General features: G+C 41.2%; 1 protein-coding gene across 1 annotated transcript; it reads right to left on the reverse strand.

The window, feature by feature from the left end:
* Nucleotides 1-1,586: 1,586 nt before the first annotated feature.
* Nucleotides 1,587-2,507, reverse strand: LOC120578298 (F-box/kelch-repeat protein At3g23880). Its single transcript, XM_039830963.1, has one exon. It carries the CDS (start codon nt 2,505-2,507, stop codon nt 1,587-1,589), a length of 921 nt encoding a protein of 306 aa, XP_039686897.1.
* Nucleotides 2,508-19,805: the final 17,298 nt, after the last annotated feature.

Consider the following 19,805-nt stretch of genomic DNA (forward strand, 5'->3'; position numbering starts at 1 on the left):
CAGGGGATGATGCGAAAGTTGGGGTTTAACGAGAAGTGAATGAACTAGGTATGTCTAAAATGTCTATCGAACTTGATTTCAAGTAAGTGGTTGAACCACATTCCTAGGAGACTCAACACTAACTCGATGTTTTGCGTTGTTCTTTATATTTGTAAAGCTTCACTTAGAATCTACCAAAACTTTAAGATAAGTTTCATTAGGAAACAAGCAAATGGTGATGCCCATCTACCTGCAAGCGCGGCATTATCTTATGTTAGATTCCCCGAAGTGATAAAAGGTTTGTTGGTTTCGACAAGGAGAAGAAAAAGCTTGATGCTGAGGCTCGCCGTAAAAATATCTTCGGTGGACATGTTGCTTACTATATGAAGGCAAGTGGGAAAATTGTACTTTGTTCTCCTTATTTTTAGTGCATTCTTTATAAAGGTATCTAGAAATTTTGGTTACAACCTTTATACTTTATGGTATTCATTGTAGGTGTTGATGGAAGATGAACCAGATAAATACCAGTCGCACTTCAGTGAATATATCAAGCATGGGATAGAGGCTAGTGGGATTGAGGAACGATACAAAAAAGGTGCGTGCTTCCATTCGTGCGGATCCAACCACAAAGAAGTCTGAGAAGCAACCACCAAGGAAGCACAAGAGGTAAGTAAATACATCATGATCTTTTTGAATCCATCTTGAATCTAATCGAATCTATATAGCACTGACACATAATATATTTCTCAAATTATTACCTATGTCGATTTGTCAGTGTCGTGTCTGTGTTAGTATCTATACTTCATAACTATTTGCTTATTTGATGTTTTGAAAATGTAATTGCTTGATTCTAGCTGAGTGCTATTTCAGCTAACTTTCATTGATTTTGCTTGACAAAGTTGATTGCACGCTTGCAGCGTCCAGTTATAGCTGAAGATGATGAGGAGGAGGAGGATTAGTGAAATTGAATTGAAAATGCAAGCAAGGGCTGCATCTCTCAATGTCACAATGCGGATTTTTATATATTCTGTAACATTTTGTTGCTTGTACTTAATTTATGTAGGATATTTTGAATTAACCTGGATTAATTTCTTGCCACTACACAAGCCTAGTTAATTATGATCAAATTTTTTAGGGTCTGCGTGGGTTTAGAAATGTTTATAAATTATGTACCAATGCAAAGACACATGATTTGGAATTTGTATACTGCCATGTAGTATGAATATATAAACTTTTATTGTTAAGATATTGAGTGGTCAATGTTTAGCAAAATGCTCCCACAACTTTGCATGATTTTAACCTTTGATATATGCTACATTTTGTGGGAGCAAATTTTGTTACCCAAGGTTGCTTGATTCAACAAAAGCAATAGGGAAGGTTGTTGATTTAATGGCTGCACCTTTATCAAGTTCCTTACTATCATTACATCGACCAGATCACAATTGTGCAACTAATTTTCGTAACATGAGTTACATGACAAATTCAAAATCATTGCAACATATATTTGACGGGGTAAATGTTGTTTTTACATCATTACATGCATAATTCTTGAAACTAAAACACCACTGATTTTGGTGAAAATGATCTGGTTAAAAGCAATCTTCTGCTCAATACCCGCTGCACATGTCAAAACAAAGAGGTGATACTACACTCTCATGGTAGACTTCAGAAACACCATAGATATGTTGAAGAGTCTTGAGAGTACCATCTATGGGATTGTAAACAACCAACTCAGAGTGAAATTGGAGAAGTACTTTCCCATCCTCAAAAACATACAGTAACCTTTCATAAAAACAAAAACCATAAGGATCTTCCATGCTAGGAAGACGGAACAATTTAATCCAGAATTCATCATTTCCAAACTCCTTCAAAAGCCAAACATCCGAAAAAGTATTAGCAAAAGCAAGAGTGCACAAGCAATCCTTGAGCACCTCTAAGGTTGATTTAATCACAACCACCTCTCCATAATAAGGCATCAATAGCTTTCTGTAAGATTCCTTCTCCAAATCAAGAGGAACAATGACATAATCTGAACCATAACGTGTCAGCCAATTAACAGATCCGCATACAAACTTTCCTGATTCATCAACAGGGACACCATAAGGGAAATCTGGAATCCTTCTCCATGTCTTAGTACCGACAGTATGAACCTTCACCTTAACTTTGAAAACCTTGCCATCCAAACTGCCACTACTATAGCCAGAAAAGGCAACAACCTGAAAAGCACCACTGAAATAATCATAGCCAAAGCCATATGTTACGTGAGCTCGCAGTCGGTGTGGTTCATCCAAAGAGGAAGGCAACTCGGAAAATTTTCTTATGGAAGGGTTCCACAATAGAGTGAAACCTCGATCCAGGTCGAAACATATGATTATATGGCAAGACCCAACAATGAGATCAAGGTTTTGTTTGTTCGAAGGGTATTGTGTGGCAATGGCAGTAGGGGTTACTTCTGTAAAGACGGAAGAGAAAGGGTAGGTTGTGTGGAAGAACTCGTCAAGCGAGGGATTAAATAAGGTTGTTATCATGGTTTTTGGGTGCCAAGCCATTAATTGGACTTGAACCTTTCGACCGTTGATATCTCTCTTTTTTCTTGGGAAGGGTAAAAGGAGAAAAACCCTTAAAAAGTTCTAGATTCGGGGGTCGTTTTCGCTACGGGAAGGTGTTAGGCACCCGGAGCGATTATGGTATTCCATAAGAACCGCTTTCCTAAGTTTATTTCTACGCTTTAATTTTATTGCTTATTTGTAAAAAAGGTGTGATTAGTTAAGAATGGGGGTGAGAAGAAGTAGAATTTGATTTTATTTCGGCTTGGATGAGTTTTGACTCATTGCCTACGTACCCTTTTAAGGGATCAAAACCGTTCGTAGTTCATTCTCAAAAATGGTTTTTTTGTTTTTGTTGGTTGATTTTAAGTTTGAAAAGAGATTTTGAAGAAAGGAGATGAGAGGCCTCAAGGGCATGAGATTTGGAAAAAAGTGAGGTGGAGTTAGCTTTTTCAAAATGAAGTCCAAGGAGGATTAAGATTTATTGAAAATTTTACTTAAGAAAATAAAAGAGAAATAAGGAGTTTTGACTCCTATCTTATTTTCAAAAAGGTTTTCAAGTGAGGTTATTTGCATGTTTTGGAAAAAGTTGGATTTTCTCTAAGTGTTTAAACCTAAGCGTTTATCTAACCATGCAATCCTAGCCATACATCTACACATACAATCTTAGGCATACATCTAGGGTGAGTGTGTGCGTGTCGGTGCGTCATAGTGTCCATAGTCCATATTACAAAAATTCCCTAAATACATTCTATGGCCTCTTTGCCAAGCTACAAACCAATGATAACAAATTACATCACCAAATGAATTAAAACTTGCAAAAAATAAATGCTAAGCTTAAAGAAAGTGGAGAGTGGAATGCTATGAAATGCATGGCACATGAGATGAAATGGTTAGTAATCATAAAGCACAAAATAGTAGGAAATAATCAAAAGGAAATGCATAAAGATGGCGAAGAAAAGGTAACGAAGTGGTAGTAAACCTAAAAAATTTTGATGTGATACCTAAAGGTGCTTGTAACCCATAATCATCACATCATGGCAATTTTGAAAGAAATTTTGTTTCAAGCCTTGACATGCAATTAATGGAAACACATGCAAGCAAGGTATCACACCAAATTCATAGAGAAATTTGACACTTTATTCTCTAAAACAAACACTTGTAGCTTGTAAAACAAGAAATCCATAAAATCATATTCACAAACAGCAAACAAAAGCACATTTCCAGAGGTATATTCACCACAATATTAGGCATCATTCATCCATGTCATAACATCAAAGTATCAAGAACAAAACATAGCAAAATGCATACCAAAAGTGTAAAAACACATAGAATTAGTTCATGCCATTTTAACATTTTTTACATGCAAGAAAACACCATAAAAATGCCAAAAATATACCAAGAAACAACTAGGATTTTTTAGGATTTTTAATAAAAAATGGTGAGCAAGCAACAGGCGCAAGTAGCAAAAAAAAGCAGTGTGAATAGCACAAAAGGAGCAAAAAACGTAAGAAAACAAAGGATAAAGCCCAAGCCCAATAACCACAAGATCCGGATGCACAGGGGACGTACGATTGATCCAGGATTCTAAAACCCTAGATCAAACGGCCAGGAACAAAAGGGATTGGACCGGTCTTGGACCGGTCCGGTTCGCTGGCTTATAAAAGCAACAGAGCTCCGGTTTTTTCATTTTTCTACTTCCCTTTCTCTCTCTAAGTTCCTCCCTCTTCTCTCATCTCTCACTTCTCTCTAACCTCGCCGCCGGCGAGGATGAAGCTACGGCGGAGACCTTGAAGGTCCGCCGGAAACTTCATCTTCTCCGGCGAGTTCATGCAGTTTCCGGTGACCTAAAATTCCAGATTTCAAAGGTTCTTGCATATTTTGATTCGTCCTTTAACCCTAAACACGAATCCAGCATTCGTTTTTTCAATTACGGCTTGAAACGACATAGATCTTAAAAAAACTTTTACGGTTTTGAAATGATTTTTTGATTTTTGAATGAGATCGTTTAGATCTTTAAAGATCTACATCGTTTCGTCGTTTGATTACTTTTTGATGCTTATTCTCGCCTTCAAAACGTTGATCCTTACGGATCTAGATTTTGATGTTTACGGTTATAGTTTTTCTTTGAATTCTGGAACCTTTGGATCTGTTTTGCTTGCGTGTTTTTTTTTTTAGGTTTAACAGTGATATTATCTTGAGAAGAGATTCTGAGTTTTACCTAAGGTTTTGGTTGAAACCTTCAATGGAGAAATGCTTTGGAAAACTTCAATCCCTGATGCTATGTGATTTGGCTTTGAATCCGGAAATAAACCGGTGTTCCTGCTGGCTTCTTGCTTTATCGTCTTCTTCGCCGGTTTAAACCCTCATTATCTTTCTTTCTTCTTCGTCTTCCTCACTGTATCTTCGTGATCGGTGCTGGAGTTTGCCTTTGGCGAATTCGCACCTTGAATTGCGAAGATACTGATTCAATGATGATGATTCTTCAAAGAATCACTGAGAATCCATGAAAAATAGCTTGAATTTGTGTAGTTTCTGTTTCTGGAAAAGGTTAGGTTTACGCCATTGATGAATGTTGAAGCTTTTTTCTGTTTTGATTTGTAACTGACAAGAGAGAGAGTGTGACTCTGTGTTTATGAGTTGGCACTTGATGAATGGAAAAACCTCTGAAATTCATTGCCACTGTGTTGCTTTTATAGCTGACAAGTGTACTGTTTGGCCAATGGAGAACTGACACGTATCCTGGACTTGCTCACTTGGGCGCTGCTTGCTATTTTTATTTAAGGACCAATCTGCAAATTGTGAAAATGACAAGGACTGGACTGCAATTGTAAAACAGACTCAAAAATAAAAGAGAATTGGACAACTTGGACCTAAATGCAATTTTAAAAAGTTGAAGGATTAAAATGCAAAGAAAGAAAAAAAAATAAAAAATAAAAAATGAATTAAAATATGTAATTTGACTAAACGTAAAGCGAAACAAAAATAAAATTGACAAAACGGACTAAAACGAACCAATGGCCTAAATGAGGTACTTCAAAGTAACCTCTCTATGCCAAATTTCGTGTGAAATGACCAAAATGCCCCTGGGGCTAAAAATGACCTAAACAGATTGAAATTGACTTGACACTGACTCAGATGCAAGTTTGAAATGAATTTAACAAGGTTTACTGATGAAATGTAAAAAATCAATCTGAAAAGACTCAGAGACAGTCGCAAGGATGAAAATGGGTCCCACTGCAGGAAATGACCAAAATACCCTTCTGTACGACTTTTTGCAAATTTGAAATAAACTGTAGAAAAAGCAATGTAATGATTCAGCGACACTTTTGAATGACTTACAAGACAAGTAAAGACATTTCGAAAGGTTTTATGCAAGAAAAACATAGGTAAAATTGTGATTGAAAATACTGCGAGGCAGAGACAATTTGAACTGTGCAGTTGAAATTTGATAATTGACAAAGTTTGAAATGAAATTGGGCCCAGTATTTTTAGGTCCAAAAACAGGGTATAACAGCTGCCCCTATTTAAGTTTCTTTGTCTGGAGAGTCAAGAGACGGAGTCTTTGGCTTGACAGGACAAAGATACTTAAATATTAGCATTTGCACTGTGTTTGGACGTAAAAATACGCCTACCCATTTTCAAATAATATGCATGCCATGCATCATTTGGATTATGAATGCAAGACCTCATGGGGATTGGAATTAACAAAATATGTCGTATCCATTGCGGGATTGGTAGACATTGACAAAGATAGTGAATAGCAGAGTAACGGGAAACTAGAAACAAGTTGGACAGGTACAAGCTGTTCTTGGATTCAAACTAGCCACTTGACCGGGGATGAAACAAACAGACAACTGCGAGTTGTTCTTATGGATTCGAACTGGTCACTCCACAGGGGATAGAGGTTACTGGACCAACATGAGTTGTCCTTATGGATTCGAACTGGTAACTCACTTGGGGATATTGGAAAGTGCGAGTTGTTCTTATGGATTCGAACTGGTGACTCGACCGGAAAAAGAGAAAATTGGCAAGTATGAGTTGTTCTTATGGATTCGAACTGGTGACTCGGCTGAAAACATGTAAAATTGGCAGGTACGAGTTGTTCTTAAGGATTCGAACTGGTTACTCGACTGGACAGAAACAGATAGACAGGTACAAGCTGCTCTTGGATTGAGTTAGCCACTTGACCAAACGGGAGCATATTGACAGGTACAAGCTGCTCTTGGATTGAGCTGGGCACTCGACCGATAACATTGAAAAGTAAACGGGTGCAAGTCGTTCTTGGATGCGAACTAGTAACTTGACCGAACAGAAACATATTCACTGGGGATTGGTTTGTTTTGACAAAATATAGATTGAGATTGACTTGACGTCGATTTGTATTGAAAGGCAGAAATTGATCGATATTATTGGCTCACAAGGTTTTGACAGAGAACCTGACATGAGTATCGAATTGAGACTGATGTTGACATTGGAAATGCAATATGCATGGATGATATAACAGTTTCATTAAATGCATGGGCACGTAATATGCATGATTATGCATGTATGAATGCTTGTAATGCATGACTGTTGGCATTTTGTAGGCACGACTTCACGGGGAAGACAAGACATTAGAGTATTGGGCACGTAGTGGCTCGTGCTATATTACACATTCTTGGAAATCCTCTTTGGAGATGACGTCGTTGGGAGACGTATCGGAACCATGGCTGAGGGCAGGTAGCTAAACAACTTGCTGGAGATAGAATCTTGGGAGACCTGACTGGGGAGAACGCCGTTGTGCTGGGCATTTCAGTGTTGGGTATGTTGTAGACATTGCATCTGTGGTCAATGCTCTTTTGCATGTTATATTCTCAATTTTCATCATTCATTTTTCATCCCATTTTTGCCTGGATCGCCCTTTCGGGTTTTCGATCCAGCGGAGTGCTCATTCTTGCCTAAGCCGCCCTTCCGGGTTTTCGACTTAGCGAGCTCATTTATTTTCATGCACTTTCATTCTGTTTTTTCATTCTTGCCATTGACCACAGACTATCTTGGAGGAGAACCTGCTCGTAACACATATTGAAATAGACATTAACATACTCTCGCTCATGCATGTTTCATTTGAATGTACCCTGTTGCTCAGGTTTGCTTTTCAAAATAGACAAAAAGTTTTCAATTTTCAAAAATGTTTGTTTCAAGCATTGTCATTATCAAAATAGAAAGAAAATGTTTTTGTATATAGCTTTGAAAGTAGAAGAAAAATGGAGTTTTCAAACAAAAGCAAAGGCTCAAATTGATGTATAAGAGTGGTGGTCAGCCAAAGGCACGACTCCACGGATTCACAAAGCTTGGAAAATGGTAATTTTATTGGTTGGTGGTACATTGAACACAGCAATCATTACATTTCCTGGAAACTTTGAATTCGCAAGCGTAGGAGCTTTAGATGAAGATAGTCATCAACGGCAGCAGATGCCCCAAGGGGGACGGTGGTTAGCCAGATATAGTTACTTGCCTTTTGTTTCAATCTCATTTTTGCATGAACCGCCCTTCTGGGTTTTCGGCTCATCGAGACGCTCATTCTTGCCTGAGTTGTGTACAATCTCAGCGAGCTTTTTCATATTTGTTTTTTTTTGTCCCTTATTTTTGCCTGGACCGCCCTTTCGGGTTTTCGATCCACCGGGAAGCGCATTTTTGCCTAGGCCGCCCTTTCGGGTTTTCGACCTACCACGCTGTTCTTTTCATATTTCTAGGCAAAGTATTTCTTGACTATATCGGCATTCACTGGATTTGGAAGTTCTACACCATCCATGTGTGTAAGGATTAAAGCACCACCGGAGAAGGCCTTCTTGACAACATAAGGACCTTCATAGTTAGGCGTCCACTTGCCCCTTGGGTCGGGTTGCTGGCTTATCCTCCTTTTCAATACAAGTTCCCCCGCCTTGAATTCTCGAGGATGGACTTTCTTGTCAAAAGCAGTCTTCATTCTCGCCTGATATGAATGTCCACGAGCCATGGCATCCATGCGTTTTTCCTCAATCAAATTCAACTGATCATACCGGCTTTGGCACCATTCAGCCTCAGATAACTTTGCTTCCATGATCACACGGAGAGATGGGATCTCCACCTCCAAAGGAAGAACTGCTTCCATACCATATACAAGAGAGAAAGGGGTTGCCCCGGTTGAACTGCGCACGGTAGTACGGTAGCCATGCAGAGCATAGGGTAACATCTCATGCCAGTCCTTGTAAGTGGTTACCATCTTCTGGACAATTCTCTTGATATTCTTGTTGGCGGCCTCAACTGCACCATTCATCTGAGGTCTATAGGGAGAAGAGTTATGATGCTCAATTTTGAATTCTTCACAAAGAGCTTGCACCACATTGTTGTTCAGGTTGGTACCATTGTCAGTAATAATCTTGCTGGGGACACCATATCGACAGATGATGTTATTCTTGATGAACTTAGCTACCACTTGCTTGGTCACATTGGTATAAGATGCTGCTTCAACCCACTTGGTGAAGTAATCAATTGCCACTAAGATGAAACGATGACCATTCGAAGCCTTTGGTTCAATCCTTCCGATCATGTCGATGCCCCACATTGAGAACGGCCATGGAGATGACATAACATTGAGAGCGTGCGGAGGCACATGAATCTTATCAGCATAGATTTGACATTTGTGGCATTTTCTGGCGTATTGGTAGCAATCATGCTCCATGGCCATCCAGTAGTAACCTGCTCGTAACAACTTCCTTGACATAGTATGCCCTGTAGCGTGGGTCCCGAAGGTACCGTCATGTATATCATGCATTAACTGCTCTGCTTCGTGTTCATCAACACATCTTAACAATACCATGTCATAGTTTCTCTTGTACAGAATATCTCCATCTAACAGGAATCTGCTGGCCAATCTTCTCAAGGTCTTCTTGTCTTGCTTGGAAGCACCCGGCGGATACTCACGACTCAGCAAGAACTGTTTGATGTCGTAGTACCAGGGTCTATAGTCAACCACATTTTCACCCGCCTGATCGATCACATCCCCAATAGCAAACACATGTGAAGGTCTTTCAAGGCGTTGCACTTTGATTACTGGCACATCATTCCAATGGTTTACTCGAAACATGGAGGATAGAGTAGCAAGAGCATCAGCCATTTGGTTCTCATCACGAGGAATATGGTGCAGCTCAACCTTTGTAAAATATGTCAGAAGACGTCTCGCATAATCCCGATAAGGAATCAACTTAGCATGGTGTGTCTCCCATTCACCCTTTATCTGATTAATGACGAGCGCAGAATCTCCATAGATGCCGAGGTGTTTGATTCTCATGTCAATTGCTTCCTCGATCCCAAAGATACATGCTTCATACTCAGCCATATTGTTGGTACATTCGAACAAAATTCGGGCGGTAAAAGGAATGTGATGCCCCTGCGGGGATACAATGACTGCCCCAATTCCTTTACCATAAGCATTGACAGCACCATCAAAGACTAAACCCCACTTGCTATTGGGATCTGGACCTTCATCAATCAACGGTTCTTCGCAGTCTTTTGATTTCAAATACATGATTTCTTCATCGGGGAAATCGAATTCAATTGATTGGTAATCATCAAGAGGTTGGTAAGCAAGATGATCGGCAAGAATGCTACCTTTGATTGCCTTTTGAGTTTTGAACACAATATCATATTCAGACAAAAGCATCTGCCAGCGTGCAATCTTCCCAGTAACAGCAGCTTTCTCAAAGATATACTTTATCGGATCCATTCTGGATATCAGCCAAGTTGTATGATTCACCAAATAATGCCGCAGGCGTTTGGCAGCCCAAGCTAGAGCACAACAAGTCTTCTCAAGCATTGTATACCGAGTTTCACAGTCGGTGAACTTCTTGCTCAGATAGTAGATAGCATGTTCTTTCTTTCCAGTCTCATCTTGTTGACCAAGCACGCATCCCATGGATTCATCAAATACTGCCAAATACATAATCAAAGGCCTTCCTTCCACGGGTGGGACAAGGATAGGTGGTTCCAGCAGGTAATTCTTGATGCTATCAAAAGCTTCTTGGCATTCATCATTCCATACAATAGGCTGATTCTTCCTTAGTAGCTTGAAGATCGGCCCGCAGGTTGCGGTCATGTGAGATATGAATCGGGAGATGTAATTCAAACGCCCGAGGAAACCTCTGACTTGCTTCTCTGTTTGTGGAGCTGGCATTTCTCGGATGGCCCGGACTTTATCAGGATCGACTTCAATGCCTTTTTGGCTGACAATGAAGCCTAACAACTTCCCGGATCTGACACCGAATGTACATTTGTTGGGATTCAATCGAAGCTTATATTTTCTCAACCTTTCAAACATCTTTGTTAAATATTCAACATGCTGCTCCTCGTCTGTTGACTTCACAATCATGTCATCCACATATACTTCGACCTCTTTGTGAATCATGTCATGAAACAGAGTAGTCATTCCTCTTTGGTAGGTAGCACCAGCATTAATTAGACCGAATGGCATCACTTTGTAGCAGAAAGTACCCCATGGGGTGATAAAAGACGTCTTTTCTCTATCTTCCGGGGACATTTTGATTTGATTGTAACCGGAGAAACCATCCATGAAGGAGAACACCTTAGACTGAGCAGTATTATCAACAAGCACATCAATATGAGGTAACGGAAAGTTGTCTTTTGGACTGGCTTTGTTCAAGTCCCTGAAGTCAACGCACATCCGGACTTTACCATCCTTCTTCGGCACTGGTACAATATTAGCAACCCATTCAGGGTACTCAACTGTCATGAGGAAACCCGCATCAATCTGCTTCTGAACCTCGCTCTTAATCTTGAGAGCCATATCAGGATGAGTCCTTCTCAATTTCTGCCTGACGGGAGGACATTCAGGCTTGGTGGGGATCCGATGCTCCACAATCGTAGGGTCTAGACCTGGCATATCTTCATAGGACCATGCAAAAATATCCGGATATTCCCGGAGGAGCTGGATGATCCTCTGTTTAACCCCTTCCTCTAGAGTAGCACCAATCTTGATTTCTCGCTTGTTCTCCTCGGTACCTATGTTGATAAGCTCAATCTCTTCTTGGTGAGGCTGAATGGCTTTCTTTTCTTGCTCAAGTAACCGAGTAATCTCATATGGTATGTCATCACCTTCCTCATCTTCGGCTTCATACACAGGGAATTCAAGATTTGGAGGAACCGTAGGATTACTGTGTTCAACGGGTTTATTATGGTTCAACCTGCATATAATGATTGGATGATTTTAGAAAGAGTTTTTTTTTCATGCAGATTTTTGAAATTAATAAGAAAATACAGACGTTTTGGTTTTTTCTGGCATTACCATTATTTCCAAGGGAAAAAGCACTAAAAAAAGTAGTCGTGGAAGAAACGACAAAGTTTTATTAATCAACGGCAATGCCGAAACAAACATGCCCTTACAGAAAATATCACTCTCGCTTTGGGCAGAGCGAGAGGATCGTTATTTTGAAAACAAAGCATTAAAGCAACAAGACACATTACTCAGAAACATGCATGATTGAAGGAATGTCAATGGCATCCCAATCTCTCGCAATGCCTCCTGGTGTAACAAATACAGGCCTGAGACCAGATCCAGCGGCTTCTTCAGAGATAGCATTAACAAACCCAGCACTGTGGAAGACTCCCGAGGAAACCCTTGATGACGGAGAGAACCCGAGACCTTCTTTACGCTTGTTCTCACAGAGCTGTATCACCTTGCCCCAGCCGGCAGTCTGACCCTCTTGGATGGCTCTCTGAGCATCTTTCAATGAAGCCATAGCAGCCCCAGCTTCCTTAGGCTCTGCACCTTCAATGGTCAAACCTTGGAAAGCAGTCCCTTCAGCAGACCCTGCTTCAATACAAGAGAAAGAAGTCAGCTGGCTGACTAAATATGCTTCTTCACCATGGATTGTAACAAGCTTTCCATTCCTTATGAACTTCAACTTCTGATGTAAGGTGGAGGTTACCGCACCCGCATCGTGTATCCACGGTCTTCCCAGCAAACAACTGTAGGATGCATTAATGTCCATCACTTGGAAGGTAATTAAGAAATTCTCAGGGCCAATGGTTATTGGCAAGTCTATCTCCCCCAACACATTCTTTCGAGATCCATCAAAAGCTTTGACCAAGAAAGTACTTCTCCTCAAAGGGGTCCCACGGTAGCTCAACTGATCTAGAGTTGTCTTGGGCATTACATTGAGAGAGGAACCGGTATCCACCAACACATTTGATATCAAGTCTGATTTACAATTCACCGAGATGTGCAAAGCCAGATTGTGACTCTTTCCCGCTTCTGGCAACTCTTCTTCACTAAACCAGAGGTTGTTACAAGCCGTAATATTTCCCACTATGCCACCGAAACGATCTACCGTAACTTCGTGGTCAACATACGCCTGCTCCAGCACTTTCAACAAGGTATTCCTGTGAGCCTCAGAGCTCAAGAGTAATGACAAAACGGATATCTTCGAAGGAGTCTGCAGCAACTGATCAACGATCTTGTAGTCGCTCCTCTTTATTATCCTCAGAATCTCATCTAAGTTCGAGTCCTCTATAGATTTGCCGGACTGGTTCACATCTGTAGCAATGGGCGAAACAACGGTTGGAGTTGCTTCTTCAACTGGTGGAGTGATTGGCGTAGCTACCTTCTTCTGAAATAATGGCGGACGAACCTTCCCGCTTCTTAGCGCTGCGGAAGTCCCTTCGGCAATATTGCTTACTGTGGCAAAGGAGGCTAGAGGCACCTCTACTCCATTTTCTATTATAGTAGCATTGTACTTGTATGGCACTGCCTTGTCCGAAACATAAGGAATTGATCCTGGCAGCCTTATCACCAAAGGCTCAGCATTCTTCTTCAAAGGTACACTCTTGACAGGCGGATCGTGAAAAACTGGCACAATCACGCAAACATCACTGACAGTCAGAAGATTATCATTCATCAAGCTTTGGATGTCGTCTTGAACAGCATGGCAACCCAAAGGATCGCGGAGGCATCCTAGACATTTGGCATGATCATGGCTGAACAGAGAAGCTTTGCACAGCTTGATGTGTAGAGGCACCAGAGGAGTTGCGACGTTGCGGACATCAAGTCTAGGAGCTTCCTCACACACTTCGATCATATTCACAGCGGCATGATTTGGAAGAGGATTGTCGAGGACGTGTGGGACATTATTCTCAAAAGTCAGCTTCCCTTGATCAATGAGCTTCTTCACGATGTACTTCAAAGCATAACACCCCTCGACATCATGACCTAAGGCACCTTGATGAAAATCACATTTAAGATCAGAGCGGAACCTTGGAGGTAAAGGGTCCGGTGGAGGCTTGCCCTGCCTAGTCGTGCAGTGTCCTCTCTGGAGTAAAGTTGGAAGCAACTCAGCATATAACATCGGTATCGGAGGGAAAGTAGGTCTGGCTTGCTGACTTTGCTGTTGTTGTTGAACCGGCAGCTGTTGTTTCATCTGTTGGGCAATTGCATTGACGGGCACTTGAGGTTGACCCGGTGGCAGAGGGTACTGATGGTAAAATGGCGGAAAGAAAGGATGCTGAGAATACGGCATATATGGGTATGACGGAGGCATTTGAGCTGCATTGATAGGAGCAACAGTAGCCATGGATTGACCGGCTCCAGCTGACACCATCCCCACTTCCGTTTCTTTCTTCTTGTGGTGTCCATTACCATATCTCTTCGACGCATTCACAGAGGATTCAGCTTTCTCAAACACAATGATTCCATCCCGGACGGCTTCCTCAAGACGGGTTCCCATGGTGACCATCTCCGAAAAGTTGTTCGGGGCAGCGATGATCATCCTCTCAACATAATCTTTCTTCAAGGTCTTTAAGAATGTTTGGGTCATTTCTTCTTCATCTAAAGCAGGGGTGATGCGGGCAGCTGCCCCTCTCCACCTTTGCGCATATTCACGGAAACTTTCCTCCTTCTTCTGAGATAGGGACCTGAGAAACTCCCTATTCGGCTTCAATCGAGTGTTAAACCCGTAGTGGCTCTTGAAAGCAGTGGCTAGCTCATCAAAAGTATGGACATCGTCTTTGCTCAGACTAGTATACCACTCCGCAGCATCTTCCATCAGACTGTCTTGGAAGTAATGGATCATAAGGGAATCATTGTCCTTGTAGTTGCCCATCTTCCGGACGTATTTGACAATATGATTTTGAGGACAAGTCAGCCCGTTATACTTGTCGAACTCCGGGACTTTGAACTTTTTTGGAACATCTACCTTCGATACTAAGCAGAGGTCCTGGGTTTTAATGGAGTCTCCATTTCCCCTGTTGGCCTTAATTTCCCGTCGGAGCTCTTTGGCAAGTTCTGCCATTCTCTCTTCTATAGTTCCGGTTGTGGCAATACTCCCGTGGTGCGCATTAGCATGGACAAATAGAGGCACCGCATTCACAATGGGCTCGGTAACAGTTGTTGCAGCTTGAGTCAAGGCGGTACTAACAGGAGTTAAGTTTGCCCCTGGGATTGGGCCATTGTTGGTAGTACCAGAGGTCCCTGCCCCTGTATTAGCAGTATAGTACAGCGGAAGTCCGTAAGGATACCCGGATGGCATGATAGAGCGGGGATCAGTTGTTACAGTAGGAGTCACATTTGCAGCTGTAGAAACTACAAGAACTGGTTGTTCCTGAGCAGCCAACAGAGCAGTCATAGCATCATGAGCTTTGGCCAATTCCTCCCTTAAAGATGCCAATTCAGTACGGAGTTGCGCGTTCTCTTCTTCCATAGCCCTTTTCTTTCTTCTATATTCTCTGGTTCGATCAGTTCTATCAGGTTCGTAAATCCTCTGAGCACGAGCCACTTTTCACACTGAGGCAGAGAAACCAGGAGATAGTGAGCACTTGGAAGCCTTTGTGACCAATGCATGATGCATATGATGCATGATATGCAAATGCAAATGCGAAAGACTGATTTTTTCATCGAAGGATTTTTAAACAAATTAGAAATCTTGCAAATAATCAAAACTACATAGCATTTTCAAAAGGAGGACTTTGAAATTTCAACAAGATAAACAAATGAAGCCCTCAAGCATAGGAAGTAGTCGGAGGATCATCGGACTCGGAGTCTGAATCACAGTATCTGGCAAAGAAGTCTCGCCGTCCTCTGGCTCTCTTGGAATCCCTCATAAGCAGCTCGTCTTTCTCTTCCAATTCCCTCCGGGCCTTAGCTAGTTCTTTCTTCAACATCAGATTCTCATGAGTCTTCTGCTCATCTCTACCATCCAAAGTCATGATTAGATTCTCGGCTTGATTGTACCGAGCTTTCCACACTTGCTTCTCACGACTCTCCATAGCTAGATGCTCCTGATACATATCCTGAGTCGCGGGGAGTAGAGGTAGAGGCATAGATGGAGTGGATGAAGACACGTATCTCATAGCTGGATAAGGCATACCAATCTCTTCAGCTCGGTCTATCACCCACTGAGTATAAGCCTCATGAGCAACCCCGGATCTCACACCTAGATGCTTCACACTCTTCCTTCGAACCTTAGACCAAGCATCCGTGAAAGCTTTCCTTTGTCCGGTAGGAGCATTCGCATAGAAGAAGAACTCTGGAGATGTAGCAAGATTGATGGGCTTCGACTTCATAGGAAAACCAAACTGTCTCATAGCAAGCTCGGGGTTGTAGTTGATTCCTCCACGGGTACCAAGAAGAGGTACATTGAGAAAGTCTCCACAACCCATAATGATTTCCTTTACTTGAGCGGCAGGAGTGATCCAGACCACCTCATTAGGAGTGAGAGCCATAATCCGCTGAGAGTAGGACCAGTTCTCCGAGTTATCATGGAAGGAACTCGGAAGGTGCGAAATAAACCACCTATACAAAAGAGATGTGCAGCAAAGAATATACCCACGACCCTTGAGAGTCCTGTCATGAATGGCGTGGTAGGTGTCCGCTAGCAAAGTAGGGACCGGGTTCTTGGAATGGAAGACCTCGATAGCATTCATGTCCACGAAGTTGTCGAGGTTCGGAAAGAGAATGAGCCCGTAAATAAGCAAAGCAAGAATAGCCTCGAGTGTATCCTGACGAGTAGTACTGAGATTAGCCTGATCAAGAAGATACTTCGAAGTGAAACCCCGGATGTGAGACTTGGTAATAAGATGGTTGGAGACGTCAGAGGTCTTGAGGTAGAGATCCTTAGCAATAACCAGAGGAGTAAGAGCAGTCCCGGGACCGGTGAAAGGTGCCTTCTCGGCTATAGGTAAACCTACTAGATTTGAGTAAGCCTCGAGAGTAGGAACCAACTGGAAGTCCGGGAAAGTGAAGCAACGGAAGCTTGGATCATAAAATTGCACCAGAGTGTGCACTAGCTTCTCGTCCACATCAGTTCGGAGCAAAGTAAGCAATCCCCCATATCGGAGTCGGAACCTCGTTTGACTCTTGACCTTGAGTGCCAACTCTCTCAAACTAACCAAATCTACTTCCTTGAACTTGTAGCACTTAGTCTTCTTCATACCTGTGATTATTTACAAAAATTTTCATTTGTTTAAACCCTTCGATGAATGCATGAAAAATGTTTATGCATGAATGCATGTATGCATGATTGTTTTGTTAAAGAACAAAGTGGGTCGAATTTCAAAGTAAGAGGGCCACGGATGGACACGGCGTCCGGTGAACTAAGGCTTTGGATAGTAGTAACCAAGGTTCTAACACAGTTCCCAAACTGCAACCTCTCTCACATATATCATGGTAGTACAGGACGACACCCGTTCCATGATTATTTGTGAGAAGGTATAGTTTGAGTGTAGTATCGCGTGACGACTAAAGTTTGAGACAACACTCAATTTAGCCACCGCACTACGTCCTAAAAAGGCTAGGATGGGTTTGGTAACTACGGTTCATAGCTTCGTCGAACAATTGAAAGTGAAGTGCCTAAGCATGACAACACACGCCGACAATATCACCTTCAAAATGCCTCAGCTATGTGAGATTGATCGCATAATCCAATACACGAGGCAACCCCCGGATCGAATTGTCGATTATATCTCTACCTAAACATAAGTTCACTCAGCCCGGGTTAGGACTTTTGATATTCTCACCCCACACGTTAAATGAAAGTAAACAAGTATTCACATATGTAAGCAATAAAACAAAGCGTAAATATAAACTAAGGAAAACTAGGCGCGACCCGCTAAAAAGAATCCCCAGTGAAGTCGCCATTTCTGTTATCATGGTTTTTGGGTGCCAAGCCATTAATTGGACTTGAACCTTTCGACCGTTGATATCTCTCTTTTTTCTTGGGAAGGGTAAAAGGAGAAAAACCCTTAAAAAGTTCTAGATTCGGGGGTCGTTTTCGCTACGGGAAGGTGTTAGGCACCCGGAGCGATTATGGTATTCCATAAGAACCGCTTTCCTAAGTTTATTTCTACGCTTTAATTTTATTGCTTATTTGTAAAAAAGGTGTGATTAGTTAAGAATGGGGGTGAGAAGAAGTAGAATTTGATTTTATTTCGGCTTGGATGAGTTTTGACTCATTGCCTACGTACCCTTTTAAGGGATCAAAACCGTTCGTAGTTCATTCTCAAAAATGGTTTTTTTGTTTTTGTTGGTTGATTTTAAGTTTGAAAAGAGATTTTGAAGAAAGGAGATGAGAGGCCTCAAGGGCATGAGATTTGGAAAAAAGTGAGGTGGAGTTAGCTTTTTCAAAATGAAGTCCAAGGAGGATTAAGATTTATTGAAAATTTTACTTAAGAAAATAAAAGAGAAATAAGGAGTTTTGACTCCTATCTTATTTTCAAAAAGGTTTTCAAGTGAGGTTATTTGCATGTTTTGGAAAAAGTTGGATTTTCTCTAAGTGTTTAAACCTAAGCGTTTATCTAACCATGCAATCCTAGCCATACATCTACACATACAATCCTAGGCATACATCTAGGGTGAGTGTGTGCGTGTCGGTGCGTCATAGTGTCCATAGTCCATATTACAAAAATTCCCTAAATACATTCTATGGCCTCTTTGCCAAGCTACAAACCAATGATAACAAATTACATCACCAAATGAATTAAAACTTGCAAAAAATAAATGCTAAGCTTAAAGAAAGTGGAGAGTGGAATGCTATGAAATGCATGGCACATGAGATGAAATGGTTAGTAATCATAAAGCACAAAATAGTAGGAAATAATCAAAAGGAAATGCATAAAGATGGCGAAGAAAAGGTAACGAAGTGGTAGTAAACCTAAAAAATTTTGATGTGATACCTAAAGGTGCTTGTAACCCATAATCATCACATCATGGCAATTTTGAAAGAAATTTTGTTTCAAGCCTTGACATGCAATTAATGGAAACACATGCAAGCAAGGTATCACACCAAATTCATAGAGAAATTTGACACTTTATTCTCTAAAACAAACACTTGTAGCTTGTAAAACAAGAAATCCATAAAATCATATTCACAAACAGCAAACAAAAGCACATTTCCAGAGGTATATTCACCACAATATTAGGCATCATTCATCCATGTCATAACATCAAAGTATCAAGAACAAAACATAGCAAAATGCATACCAAAAGTGTAAAAACACATAGAATTAGTTCATGCCATTTTAACATTTTTTACATGCAAGAAAACACCATAAAAATGCCAAAAATATACCAAGAAACAACTAGGATTTTTTAGGATTTTTAATAAAAAATGGTGAGCAAGCAACAGGCGCAAGTAGCAAAAAAAAGCAGTGTGAATAGCACAAAAGGAGCAAAAAACGTAAGAAAACAAAGGATAAAGCCCAAGCCCAATAACCACAAGATCCGGATGCACAGGGGACGTACGATTGATCCAGGATTCTAAAACCCTAGATCAAACGGCCAGGAACAAAAGGGATTGGACCGGTCTTGGACCGGTCCGGTTCGCTGGCTTATAAAAGCAACAGAGCTCCGGTTTTTTCATTTTTCTACTTCCCTTTCTCTCTCTAAGTTCCTCCCTCTTCTCTCATCTCTCACTTCTCTCTAACCTCGCCGCCGGCGAGGATGAAGCTACGGCGGAGACCTTGAAGGTCCGCCGGAAACTTCATCTTCTCCGGCGAGTTCATGCAGTTTCCGGTGACCTAAAATTCCAGATTTCAAAGGTTCTTGCATATTTTGATTCGTCCTTTAACCCTAAACACGAATCCAGCATTCGTTTTTTCAATTACGGCTTGAAACGACATAGATCTTAAAAAAACTTTTACGGTTTTGAAATGATTTTTTGATTTTTGAATGAGATCGTTTAGATCTTTAAAGATCTACATCGTTTCGTCGTTTGATTACTTTTTGATGCTTATTCTCGCCTTCAAAACGTTGAT

This window comes from Medicago truncatula, chromosome 2, assembly GCF_003473485.1.
Source record: "Medicago truncatula cultivar Jemalong A17 chromosome 2, MtrunA17r5.0-ANR, whole genome shotgun sequence".
Classification (NCBI taxonomy): domain Eukaryota; kingdom Viridiplantae; phylum Streptophyta; class Magnoliopsida; order Fabales; family Fabaceae; genus Medicago; species Medicago truncatula.